The 13,701-nt window shown below is 34.5% G+C and overlaps 1 protein-coding gene and 1 pseudogene across 2 annotated transcripts; one reads left to right on the top strand and one right to left on the bottom strand.

Moving 5' to 3' along the window:
• The first annotated feature begins 1,808 nt into the window (after positions 1 to 1,808).
• LOC145572119 (putative U6 snRNA-associated Sm-like protein LSm4) lies at positions 1,809 to 7,791 on the top strand. Its single transcript, XM_081631141.1, has 8 exons — positions 1,809 to 2,015; positions 2,146 to 2,188; positions 2,296 to 2,337; positions 2,476 to 2,574; positions 2,661 to 2,738; positions 6,832 to 6,868; positions 7,001 to 7,156; positions 7,379 to 7,791. Exons 2-8 carry the CDS (start codon positions 2,186 to 2,188, stop codon positions 7,396 to 7,398), a joined length of 435 nt encoding a protein of 144 aa, XP_081487267.1. The 5' UTR covers positions 1,809 to 2,015; positions 2,146 to 2,185; the 3' UTR covers positions 7,399 to 7,791.
• A 937-nt stretch (positions 7,792 to 8,728) lies between these two features.
• On the bottom strand, positions 8,729 to 13,233 carry LOC145572118 (WD repeat-containing protein GTS1-like; annotated as a pseudogene). Its single transcript, XR_014096689.1, has 8 exons — positions 13,021 to 13,233; positions 12,727 to 12,934; positions 12,462 to 12,554; positions 10,776 to 10,850; positions 10,488 to 10,598; positions 10,279 to 10,370; positions 9,416 to 9,499; positions 8,729 to 9,332 (listed from the first exon to the last, which is right to left on the bottom strand). The product of XR_014096689.1 is annotated as a WD repeat-containing protein GTS1-like (transcript).
• Between the last annotated feature and the right edge of the window lie 468 nt (positions 13,234 to 13,701).

Genomic DNA, 13,701 nt, shown 5'->3' with positions numbered 1-13,701 from the left:
TGTTGGTGTAGTGGTGATTGAGACTACACTTGGTAGGAAGGGCTCGTATTCGATCCCCCACAACAACAATCAGGAGGGGATAGAACCTAACCATCCAAAACTGATTCCCGAGTCCAGATTAGCCCTAAGGGTGAACCAGGTGGAACTCAAAAAAAAAAAAAAAAAGATTATTTATTGATGAGTATTATAATTGAAATTAGTCAAGGAATAATAAAAAGTACGTGATACGTTGATTTTTTAGTTATAGCTTCTTATACTCAAGTAACACAACTAAAAATAATAGTAAGCAAATAATTTGAGCAATATTTTTGCTTTGTTGTAATATAGGTAACAAATTATTTTAAGAATATAATTTTTGATTTATAGTTGTCCAAATATTTTTAGAAAGATTTGTGAAATCTTTTTATTTTAAATATAATAATTACTATGTATTAATATAAATATGTATATAAAATAATATTATCTTTGTAAATATATAATTTGTTTCCTTATTTAATAGATTTTTTTTTAAATAAAAAGAAAAATAACTAAGGATACACCAAGAGATGACACGTGTCATTATTGGTGTGTCTTTTAGTATATTGATTATTGATATGGATATAATTTGATGTACGGGTAATTTGACTTCTCAAAGTGTTGAATTTATATCACCACTAGTTTTGTGCTCGTGCGATGCCCGGATTGTTTATTGAATTTTAAGATAAATTTTTAATATATATATTAAATTATAAAATATATCATTTTTAACCAATTAGTATATATTATAAATGTATGTTTTACACTTTGAACTACCTCCTTAGCTCAAAAAATATTATGATATAAAAAATAAATTTATGTGATAATTTTTGAGAATTATAATTCTAATAATTTTTTTGAATAGAATTATAATTCAATTTGTACTTCTGAAATATTGGTATTTTATCGAAAATAGAACTCTAAACTAACAGTTTTATCCTAAAATTCTATCCAAATAGAATTTTAAACTAATTTTTTAATCTTATGAAATCTTTTTAAATTTATCCAACGTGACGTGATACTTGGCGAAAAGTTAGAACGTCAAGTGTTGCTGCCTTTTGACCTGGCTAAAAGTTTAGCTTTATATATTAGTTATATGATATGATATCCAATTTTTATAATTTTTGCTACTGTGAAATTAAAGATATTTGCAATTAAAGATTTACATCGATATAATGAGAATAAATTATAAACGAAGAGAGTAGTATAAACCTTTTAAACTTGGGACTGTTGGTGGTAGAGGTGAGCATGTGACGGGTATCCGTACCGTTAGTACTAACTGTTCGGGTACCCGATAACCAATATCACTAAAAGTGATATCCATAAACTGAACCAATAAGTTCGGGTACCTGGACTTTGGGTACCCGAATTTTCGGATCGGTTATCGAGTACCCAATAAGATATCCAATAGTGATAATTAAACTTAATAAATTAGTTATTATGATATTTTTTAACACTAATTAACAACAATATCATATGTTCTTGACCAAATTATTAATAATATTACTAATCATTGATATTATATAGTTATTAGGAAATAAAGTAAGATTTTAGATATTGGAAAAATAGATTTAGATAGGAAAAAAAAAGACGAAAAATTGCTTATTGGATCGGAACGAGTAACCGTTAATTTTGAAATGACACCCAAAAAACCATACCCGATAACAAATTATCGGAATGGGTACTCGAACTGGTTGTCGGATCGGGTACCCTAATTTCGTAACGGTAACGAAACGGGTTTTCGGGTAGTTTTGCTCGGCCCTAGTTAATGGTAATATTTCTTAATACGATTAATAATAATGTTTACAACCCCTAAATACAAACCCTAAAATATGTTGAATTTGGAAAATTGAAGTACTAAGTAAGAAGTACTCCCTCGGAATTCGAGTACAAAGCCGTGCCTTTCCTCCTTTCCTCACTATTTTTTCCCCAAATTCAGGATTCGATTGATTTAGGGCACATTCAAATTTTCCCAGCAGTCGAACTCCATCACTTTCTAGGTATTAATCGCTTCTTATATTATTTCATTGCTTAATTCTTTCAATTTCCACTTATTTGTATCTTTGAATCCACTATTCGCTCTCTAAAATTTAATTGAATTTCAATTTTTGTTCTTGGTAATTGTTGCAGTTCTTTGCTCTTTGATCGATTTATCTAATTCTAGTTCACAATGGTAATTTATCTCTCTCTTTAATTATAGCTGATTTTCTTATTGTTATGATTTATATTAAGTATTTTATTTTTTTCCAAGTAATTCAATTTTATGCTTGAAAATTTCAGCTTCCTCTATCATTACTGAAGACTGCGCAAGGCCATCCTATGGTTAGTACGCTTAATACCCAATTTTTATTTTATTTTATTTTATTTTTTATTTTTATTTTTTGTTAAATTTTAGTTTTTTATTTTGTTTTGAATTTTGGGATATACCCAAGATTGAATTTTTTGTTTTTTAATTAATAGTTGGTGGAGTTGAAGAATGGGGAGACATATAATGGGCATTTGGTTAATTGTGATACATGGATGAATATTCATCTTCGTGAAGTCATCTGTACCTCTAAGGTAATTAAGTCTGACTTTTGATTGATTAGTTTACTTTATTCGAATTTTCGGTTGTGAAACATGAGTTCTTTTTACGCAAATTGCAGGATGGAGATAGGTTTTGGAGAATGCCTGAATGTTACATCCGAGGGAATACTATCAAGTATCTACGAGTGCCTGATGAGGTAAGGTTTCGATTCAATTTCGTTGGAGAGAGTTGTGTTTGTTATATAGTGCTTATTCAATCATATTGATTCGTTAGGATCCTGCCCGTCTTTCTCCTTTCTCTCCTTTTTGTTGGGATTGGGGAGAAGGTGTTTGAATTGTGTTGTCTGTAGTATAGAGGGATTGACAAGCAGTTGGGACTTAAAAAATCCTAGAAGCACTTTTTTTACAGTCTGCAATGACAAGACCTAAGGGCTAAAGGTAGTTTGAAATTTTGATACTCGTGTTGACTGTTGAGATCCAAACTTACAATAAATGCAACTTCCATTTGAGTCTCAAGAAGTCACTTCACTATCACTGTAATGGTACCTGTCTCCTAATTCAGCATCTTATAGGATGGAATTACAAGTTTTTAAGAGGCTTCTTTATCCTCTGAGGGGCTCTCTTATTCTAGTGTGGGTTCTTTTTAGTATTCTTGTTTTTCTCATTAAAGCAAATACATTAAACCAGACCTTTTAATATGTTCAATATTATCTTGAACTCTAATTATGGTGAAAGACATAATTTTTTTGTATTCAGATTCTGATTAGACATCAATTGTAAAATCATACTCATCTTCCTCTATGCCTATTTTAAATTCTTAGTGACATTTCTTCTATTGTAATGGATGTTTCTTTTTATTAGATTTCTATACTCTTTTAAGAAAATATATTACATGGCCATATATTCTGCTCTATATTTTCTTGAACTCTGATGAGGGTGATACTGTTATTCCATTTAAGTTACACTTGAAGTCAATTTAGAATCGAAAGACACTAACTTAGTTGCTTAGGAATAAATATGTTCTAAATGGTCAAACTGGATGCAAATCTTGCATCCCATTTGGTGAATTGGTGCCTTCAAAAAACTTCAGATGTCATATCTCTCCCCTACATGGAGACTTGCCACCATATAGCAGCGGAATGAGCATTAGAAACTCTGGAATTTTGTTTTAGTTCCCAACTTCTGTTCTATAAATATCTTAAAATCTACTATGACAACCTCTTATGAGATGAACACATCTACTATGTTAATAGTCTGTTTGCTTCCATTTGTTATACCCCCTCTTTTTAAAAATAAAAAAAAGGGGGGAGAGAGAGAGAGAGAGATTGTTAAGTGTCTGCTTCCTGGTATCTGGCTGTGTTGTAATCAGCAATTGAATCTTTACGTACCTAGCTACCTAGCATGGCTAGCCAGCTGTGTTTAAGTGAGAGGCACTTTTTCTTAGAAGCTTGTATGTGGACACCAATTGTAGAAAAGAGATATCTGTCAAATCTCAATAAAAGGAAGCCTGGTTGATTCATTTGCGACAAAAGAGGAATGGTAGTAAATAAATATATCAGTATGAGATTTAGGTCCCACATATCTTCACTCACTGAAGTAATACCATGAGAACATCTATATGTTCTAATATGCTTTTTAACAATCCTGATTTTCATTGTTTGCCTCCCACTTCTTCTCTTAGAGCATTCTTAGATTGGAAGTAATGAAATTAAGGGGGTAATAGCTAATAGGAGACCTAATCAAAGGAATGAAAATGGATGGAGGTGAGGTAGTGATGGAGTTAAGAAGAAGAAGAAGGGGGGGGGGGGGGGGGGAGGTGTTGGAAAATTATTGCTTCTATTTAGGGAGTCATAAGCCTTGGTACACCCCAATATTGTGCCCTCCATATATTATCTTACCCCACAACTCAAGGTTTTTTTTTTCTTTTTCCTTTTTGTTTTTAAAATCTCATGACTATTATTATGAGCTTGTCTTTCAACAAAGTCCCTTTTCAAATGCCTGGTATATCAATATCTATACAAAGTATTTACATTCTGGTGATTTGCACATGATTTTATTTGGAGCTAGTCTTTTGAATGGAAAATGTGTCACAAATTATATTTACTCTCTTTGTAAAAAGAAAATGGTAGGTCGCGAGATGACTTTACAAAAGATGGTGAGGGATTTATAGTGAGGGATTTTGCCACTTTGATATACACTTTTGTACAAATAAGAATATTTCAGAATTTTGGTGACAGATATTGTACTTCCTCTGACACGCTCCTTCCAATATTAAGTTCCTAGTAGATTTTGGCATAATAATAAATTAGTAATTGTTGATTACAAATCAAACTCGTATAAATGGTTAAGAGAAAATAAAAAGAGAGGGAGTTTAAGGATGGATACTAAATGACTGCATTTAGACTTTTGATTTTACTGTAAGGGGAAGAGGGATTATTTGGGAACAATAGACTTAATAGTGGGATAAGGGACTCTTGGAAGTGCAATAATAAAGAGTTTCTTGCCAAATGGGATAAGATTTTTGTCTATCCCATTGGAAAACATTGCATATGGTTTCAATCCTTCACTCTATTTTAATATACAATTTTCATTTTCTTCTTTTTCTCTTTGAATAATTGAATTAAATCTCTATTCACCAAGAAAATTTTACACTCACTAATTTGCTTTTGTCAACAACCCTTGTTTATTTCACTTTTGTTCTACTCTGAGTGGAGATCGCATATTGACACTCACACATGGAAAAGATGGGGGGAAGATAGTGAGTTTAGCTGAGACAAATTAGCCAATTAAGAATGGTAGAGCTCAACTTTCTTGACGATGGGAGTTGGGAAGAAAAGGGGAGGATATGGGTGGAGGAAGGAAAGTGGGAAAAATAAAGGCTGTAAGGGAAGCATAAGACCTTTTGATGGATGACCAATTTGTAGGGTAATTAGACTAGAAGTCTTGTTTTCGTAATATCAATATGTTTGGGGTGTTTTTTATTTAATTTTTTTTAAAATTTCTTGTAATGTTAAAAAATTGAAGACCTCTATTCTTTAATAGTTGGCCTTTGAGTTATTTGATAGGCTAAGGAAAAGGTTTTTTTGAAGAAGTACTGAATAAGGACCATATGGTGATTTGTTTGAAAATTAATGTCCAAAGGATTCTAATCTAGGATGAAGACAATAAGGAAAGGGAGGGAAGATACTTATATTTGTTTTTTCTTGATGAAAATCAAGTGGGTGTTTCAAGAGGAATCTCTATTGAAGATCCAGAAATCAATTGATGATATATGCTTAGAATTCAAATTGCTAGTCCAGAAGGTATTAAAATAATGAATCTTAAGAAAGTTGTTGTATTAGATGGTTAGATGGTATTGATTGGGTAAAAAACTTATTTAGCATAATACCACGATTTTGGAAGAAGAGCTTCTTGGCACCAATTAAAAGAACAAAGGGGATGCTGAAGACCCGTTAAAGAGGGATAAAGCTCTTTATTGATTAAGGAAATGTACAAGCATTTAAGATAACCAATTTGGGTTGATAAGGTAGTCTATCATTGACGCTATAAGGTATGATGGAGACCATGGAGTACTATAAAACAAAGAAGGATTTGCACATGTGATAAGGACATTAGAAGATGTGTTGGTCAGGGAAGTAGAGAGTTGGTTTTTTCTTTTTTTTTTTTTTTTTTTGGGGGGGGGGGGGGGGGGGGGGGTGGGTGGGTGGGTGGGTTGTTGCCTGATCAGCCAATGGGGTTTTTGGGCTCAACTGATTCAAGAGGAGGTTTAGGTGAAAGACTGAAAAATAGTCGAAGCAAGTACTTTGAAATATAGAGGAGATAATTTTGTTGCGGTGTACCTCCAATTAGATGGCCCTTATATGTTACAAATCTTACAATGCCTCTGTATTGTGACTTAACTTCATAATTACTCTTGCTTTCTTCTTCGATTATATTGAAGTAGCTTTTTATTCATAGTTGAACAGCATATTATAATTCCTTTGTTTTAGTTGACACATTTTTTCTTGGGCACTATTCACACTCTCTTTTGACCATGTTTTGTAATTTGCATATTGTAAGAAATAGTCATGTGGGGTTTTGTTAGATTCATTTCAATTTACGATTTCAAAATATCAAGCTTTTTATAATTTTGTTCTAAACGACAGTTAAAGATAAAAATGGTTGAATTTGTTCATTGGCAAAAGTGAATAAAGAAATGTGTCAACTAAAACCAAGCAAAGAAAGTACCTTTTTGCGGAATCTTGTTTTCGATGAGTTGTCTAATTTACTTGTGGTGCTTTTGCTTTTCAGGTCATTGATAAAGTCCAGGAGGAGAAGAGCCGCACAGGTATTTTTCTGTTATACTTTAATTGTAATAGGCTACACCATTTTATTATCTAATTGTGGATTGATAATTTTACGAATTAGTGAATAATCTTCCTTTGCATTGGTTCTTAATTCATGTATTTGCTCTTTCCAGATAGGAAGCCTCCTGGTGTAGGGCGTGGGAGAGGAAGAGGTAGAGAAGATGGTCCTGGCCGGCAGTTAAAAGGCATTGGACGCGGTATGGATGATGGAGGCAAAGGTGCTGGAGGCAGAGGTCGGGGTGGTCCTGGTGGGAAGCCTGGTGGGAAAGGTATGATTTGTTTCTTTGTTAATTGTTTTAGAATCTAGTTTTCAATTAGAAGAAATTTAAGCCCTTGGAAAATGTTACAGCGTATTTAGTTTGTTGGATACAATACTGATCCAAGTTTATAGAAGTCACCTCCCCCAGCCCAATGTTATATATTTTGAGAATGATGTGTGCCACTTGGGTTTGAAAAAGTGTAATTTAGATCATCCTTGTGTTTTGTGGCAGTTGGAGGCCGTGGTAGATGAAATGCAGCTGGGTTTTGTGCTGAGCTACTTGTGGTGGTGTTCTGCTGGTTTTGATGCATTAGCCACCTTTTATGGAATTAAGCTCGTTTTGGCAAAACAGGGTGATCAGTGTGTGCAAGGTGGTGATTAGAAATATAAAGTTTGTGGATTCTACTAGTATGATAATGTAATGTATCTTTCGGTAGGTTGTAAAACGGTTTGAGTTGCCCCTTAATTCTCTGTGGTTGAATTGTCATTTGGTTTCCCGTAGTGTTCAACCTTGTCATTGTGATTTGTGAAGGCCGAAAGCCAGTGATATATCTACAGCACTTGGTAGGCGTAGTTCTTTGGTTATTGGTGGTGAATAGCAAACGTAGTTATCATTTATAAAAACTAATTTCATTTGACAAGTGAGTTTATACTGCATAATTGATTATCAAAATTAATCTCTTGGACACTTTTTATTGGCCAAGAGCTTGGTTCTGGTTTATATTCAGGCAAATGTTTCAGTAAAGGCCATCTATTAAAACTCGTAATTGTTGCTGTTTTTTAAAATTGGTAGATGTACAAAAATTTAGATATATTTTTTAAATTTGTTTTCAGTAACAAATCATATTTTCTATAGGCAAATAGGCAATATCAAGGGCATCATTTTTTTTTTTAATTGAGGTAAGATGAAATACCCTACTCATACCCTACTTAGGTTAAGCTAGTTTATCCCCTACACATAAACAAATATAATTGATGAGGTTTGAACTTGTGACCTCAACGTTATAAGGTGAATTCCACCACCTAACTTCAAGCATGCTTGGTTAAGTCAACATATTTTTTAGCAAAACTTAATCTCAAAAAAGTAGTTGATACAAGTTAATCACTCGATTTTAAACCGTTTTCTACACCCTCCTTAACCAAGGTTCAAGGTTTTTCTCATCTCCAATTCTCCATTCCTTCAACATATGTGCAAAATTCAAGTTCCTGTTTGGTTGTAGTTCTTGTTTCTTGAACTGAGAGACTCAACAATCGGTTTCCTGACATTGCCAGACCTGTTAGATTTGCTCGGGTGAGGTAGCTGATAAGTAACTTTACATCATCGACTTCCCACCAAAAATAGGGTTCAGACTTTTTGAAAGAAGTTAGATCTTCAAATGTTACTGTCACTAAAAAAATGCATGAGCATTAGCCCCAGCACCGTGCATGCAATTTTCTTTATCTTGATTAAAAGATCGCTGTTACTTTCCACGAAAATGGACAAACATTTGGAGTAAATGCAGATGAAGACCATTTTTCCTTTAAACCATTTGTCTATTTTCCACAGATTCCTTGTTTTTCGTGATTGTAACTTTGCCAGTAGCCTGATCTGCATACGCAGAGTTTCTCTTGTATTTTGAAACTTTTGAAATAGAATAACAAATTTCACTTAACAAAAATTGTAACCCTAATTAGATAAAGAATTAAGATAACATAATATGTTCAAAACCATATGAAACACACTTCGTGGATTAAAGGTCACCACTAGAGAACGAATAAATATAGGAGCGCATTAACCCGGTTAAAGACATACTAAAGAGCGGAAAACATATCTGTTGAACCAATCGCTAATAGGGTTGATGCCTAGATTTTTTGCGAGTTTTACTTGGCTTCACTGCCAGGGAGCTTGATATCCATGCGCGATTCAAATCAGAAGTCGCATCAGACATCCAACAACATAATCGACCATCCTCGCCACCTGTCCACCCAAACATACCCTTGTTTGATGACTGTCCGGGCAAGCCAGAGGCAGGCAAGATGCTCCTAACAATGCCAGCATGGCCACCCTCGAGAATAGCTTCAGGGGAAGACATAACTTGCCCATTGTAGTTTACAGGAAAGTAGGCAATGGTGCCCAAATTTGTGCCTCCAATCACCCATAAGCGATCATCTTCTGATGAGCAATGGCAATCAATAAAATAATCAACCTGCAGGCATCACAATATTTCCCAGAGGCATAAATATGGGCTAGATCAAACAGAACGTGTAGATTTAAGTTAAGCATCATTACATGATCCTGAACCCAACTCTCAGAGGTCAATGAACGAGCTCCTGGAAGTCAGCTACAACCTTTTCCTCTTTCCAGTCCCAGACGCTGCAGTTGATGCCAAATTACATGCACATATGAGGACATTTCAGAATAAAGCAGAGAAGGCATGTATATTGTAACCAACAAGAATGAACTCAGATAATAGCTGATTGCTACCATAGTAATGCAATACAGTCATTCAGTTTTCGATAACTAATAAATGTACAGTATACGTATACATCCTTGTCCATTATTCCCTCTAGAAGTATACAATCTCACTAGTAAAAGATTGCTTAGAAAAACAGCCCAGCTTTACCCATACATCATATGTTGGCTTGATTGTACAAAATGTTCGTCTGTCCTGTCCATATTATTAAAAACAGGGAATACTCCTACCGTTTCTTTGAATTATCCCTGTTCACTTTTTACACAGTTTTCAACACATGTTTAAGGATTAATATATGTATTCTTTATCTTTCTTTCAACAAAAAAAAAAAAATATATGTATTCTTTACTTATGTATTACTCGTATAAAATTTTAGTGTCTTGAAACCAAACATTGAGAAGAATAAAGTAACCAGATATGACTATTTTTTCTTAGACATAGATTTCAACTCATAGTCAAAGTTTTTCTCTTCTCAAATGAAACATTACAACTAAAAACAACTCATGAAAAGGAGGAATAATATTTAGGGAGATTTTTTATTTTAAATAAAAATGACACATCTTCTGTATTTAAGAGTAGCATATATTTCTTATTCCCTAAGAGGCCTATCAAAGAGCTATAAACAATAGTGCAGAAGGATGATAGACAACCAGGAAAGCAAATCACCTGTCAATAATACCTTAAGGTTTCAATATGAGTCAGACACCAAAGCTTTTCATGGTCTTGCCCAAAAAACCCAATTTTTCCAATTGAGGTACCCACATTCATCACCTACACATATAAAGGAGAAAATCTCATCTCAGCAAGAGTAAATAATTAGACATCCAAAATGTTCTGTATTAGGCTTGTAGCAGAGTGAATAGAAAATAGAATAGTGGCCGGACTTACAGAATATAGATGGTCATCATCATTTATGTCTCCAGCAGTATCAAATAGGCACATCAAACCGTCAACAGAGGCTGAGATAAGCTTGTTTTGAGTACCAGGAACAAAACGGACCTATTAAAAATCAATATGCTCAGCAACAACCAAATGTCCAAAGATAAAGAATATATGAATGTTCATTTTCCTTTTGGGTGTGAAGGCATGAACAAATGGATGGTAAAAGAGAAAATGGGTACAGAATACAAGAAAGAGAAGTTACTATTTACAAAATACAGAGATACATCTACTTACTTGTGTCACATCTTCCACGTGAGATTCTTCCAAACAAGCAACTTGCTTTTTATTCCTCCAATCCCAGATAAGTATCTGCATGAATTTACAAGTGAGATGTTGAGATGATGTCTAATCAGTTGAGTGCAGATAATGACGCTAACAGAGGTCATTCTGCAAGCAGGGTCACAAAATCTTTTATAGTGATGAAGTTAACTTACAAAGTAGACCTGAACACATTGAGTCTATAGCAGTCTTGATGTATCCCATTATTCCTATAATGCGTCATTACAATGGGGTGTTTGGTAAAGTATTTTCAAGAAAGGCTGTGTATGATTAAAGGGGTACTTTTTATGGGCCTAAACCATATGCCTGGAATGGGTTATGTTTTTGTGATTCTCAATTAGAGGGTAGTACATTACCCATCCCTCCCACCCCCCCCCCCCCCCCCCCCCCCCTCTCTTCCCTCTCCCCAAGGGGTAACAATTAGCTTGTAATTTTTCAATCCTTAAAGCATTGACTTTCTCATCAGTGTCCCTAAATCCCAGTCATACCTCCATCACCACCACCCTCACCATCATCATCGTTCTCTCACCGCCGCCACTCTTCTCGCGCCATCACCGTCATTCTCTTGTCAGAGTTGTCACTACTATTATTTTTTCACACAGCCCTTGTTCTTCTTTCATCACCATTAGTTCAGAAATTCATTATGGCTTTTTGGTATTTCTTTCACGCAGCCCTTGTTCTTCTTTCATCACCATTAGTTCAAAATTTATAATAGCTTTTTGGTGGTCAAACTTGACCATCACAGTTCCATCTAGAACTTTATTGATCGAAATCCCCCATTTAAAGCCAGATTATGTGTGTCAATGGTGGTTTCACTGGCATGTAGTCTTTGTCACTCTCTTTCTCTTCTCATTCCGTTGGGGTCGTCAATAGAGGATTAAAGATGGTGGTTGGTGGTGGAGGTGGTCGAGGAATGTTTTTAAGATGGTGGTGTGGTGTGGAATTTGGGTTGGTATTAACCGGCTACACCTCAACTGAAATTACCCCTTAAAAATCTCACCTCATAAGTCAATTCTTTAACAATAGTCCACCTCCTAATTAATATCTCCCCTTAATCATTATACCATATTCAGGATTCAGGAAATCCCTTAATGGTACAAATCCATACTCTAGTATGGAAATACAATCAATGGCCAAAAAAAAAAAAAAAAAAAAAAAGAAAAACCTCTTTTGCAAAGCACAGCTGCACAGCACACAACATTTTTAACATGAACTACAATACTAATATACTGCACATAATAGCATCCAGAAGCTGATCCCAATATTCTATAAATCTCGACATTTCATGGACACACTACTTCTTCATGGGAAGATCATATACTCCTTCCACAAACATTAAATCCAAGTGTTAATGCATCTCACAATCCAAAGAGGTGTTCAATCAAGATAATACAATGTTTCTCACTCAATCCACCACAAATCACAATCCCCCAAGAATAACGACCCAATGAGTCAGCATAGCTTAGATTTCACAGCAACCAATGTAAGCTGCCCAAAATACCCAACTTCCAACACCAAGGTCTACAGTTAATACTACAACCAAATCACGACGTCCCAACTAAACAACACATGTATGTTACATTTAAAAACATATGATCAACATCATACAAAAATTTAAATAAGGAGCACATCCATACATGCCTGACTTTTACATCCAGCAGCAAGAAGGTTATTCACTCCACCGTAAGAGAAACTAAAAACCTCCTGAGACGGACCGGCATTTATCAAAGATACCTGCAACAAAACACATTATTCAAATACTCAATAATTATAAAGAGTTAATCTTTTGAAAAATATACATTGAAAATACTCCAACTGTATTTCACATACTAAACATTTGTCCGATTATTGCAATTATTAAAGAACGACGGACTATTTTAAACACCAACTTCAAAGCAAATATTACCTGTTGAAGATTTCTAGTATCCCAAGCTCGAATTGTGGCATCAGACGAGCACGAAAGCAAGAGATGCGGCGACGAAGAATCGGCGAAAGTGATTTCATTGATAGTAGAAGTGTGACCTCGACACTCCCCAATATACTGCCCAGTTGTTGGCGAGTAAAGCTTCACCAAATTATTCGACAATGAAACTGCCATAGCCGACCAATCTTCCCTTAATATCACAAAAATTAAACGATGAAATTGAATTCTGAACAAATTGAAAAGCTAAATTGAAATTTGCAGCAGAAAAAAGAGTACCTGGAAGTGATTTGGAAGACGTAATCATCGCCAAAGTTGGTTTGGATGGAATTTCTGAGGCCAAATCGTTTGAATGAGGTTGAATTTGAATTGGGTTGTTGTTGTTGTTCGACCTCCATTTCTGTTGCAGCCATTTTAGCGTTTGCTTCGAGCTTTGTAACAATGGCGGGGAGTGGCGGTTGATTGTGCTAGGGTTGGTTTTTTGTTTTTTTTTTTTCGAAAACAAGGGTTTGGTTTTTAATTCAATTTAGGGTTCAAGCTTTCAACATTATACTACACCCTCATTTCGAATTAATTGCAACACGTTCACAAAGTTTTAGAAAATTTATAATGTGACACTCAAAGTTGGTGGGATAGATAAATAAGTATACATGGGGTTGGTAAGAAAGAGAAATACTAGAAAGACGCTGATATTGCCAAGGCAAAAAAGTCACTTTTAAGGCAAATTATCTACCCGCTGTCCAATACTTAATAATAATTAAAATATGTCAAACTTATTAATTTAATAAAATATTTTGTACTTTTTATTGCCTATATTAGTAGCTAAATATCCCAATTAAAATCTTTCCAACTTCAAATACTCCCTTCGTCCCTTTATTAGAGTTTCATTTCTCATTTTTCACAGGAATTAAGGTTTTTGGTAGATTCCTTAAACAAGTACCAAAGTATATTACTTGCATT

This window comes from Chenopodium album, chromosome 12 (genome assembly GCF_948465745.1).
Source record: "Chenopodium album chromosome 12, dcCheAlbu1.1, whole genome shotgun sequence".
NCBI lineage: Eukaryota > Viridiplantae > Streptophyta > Magnoliopsida > Caryophyllales > Amaranthaceae > Chenopodium > Chenopodium album.
Note: the sequence above shows the minus strand (reverse complement) of the source record. Positions and strands in the feature narration are given on the sequence as shown.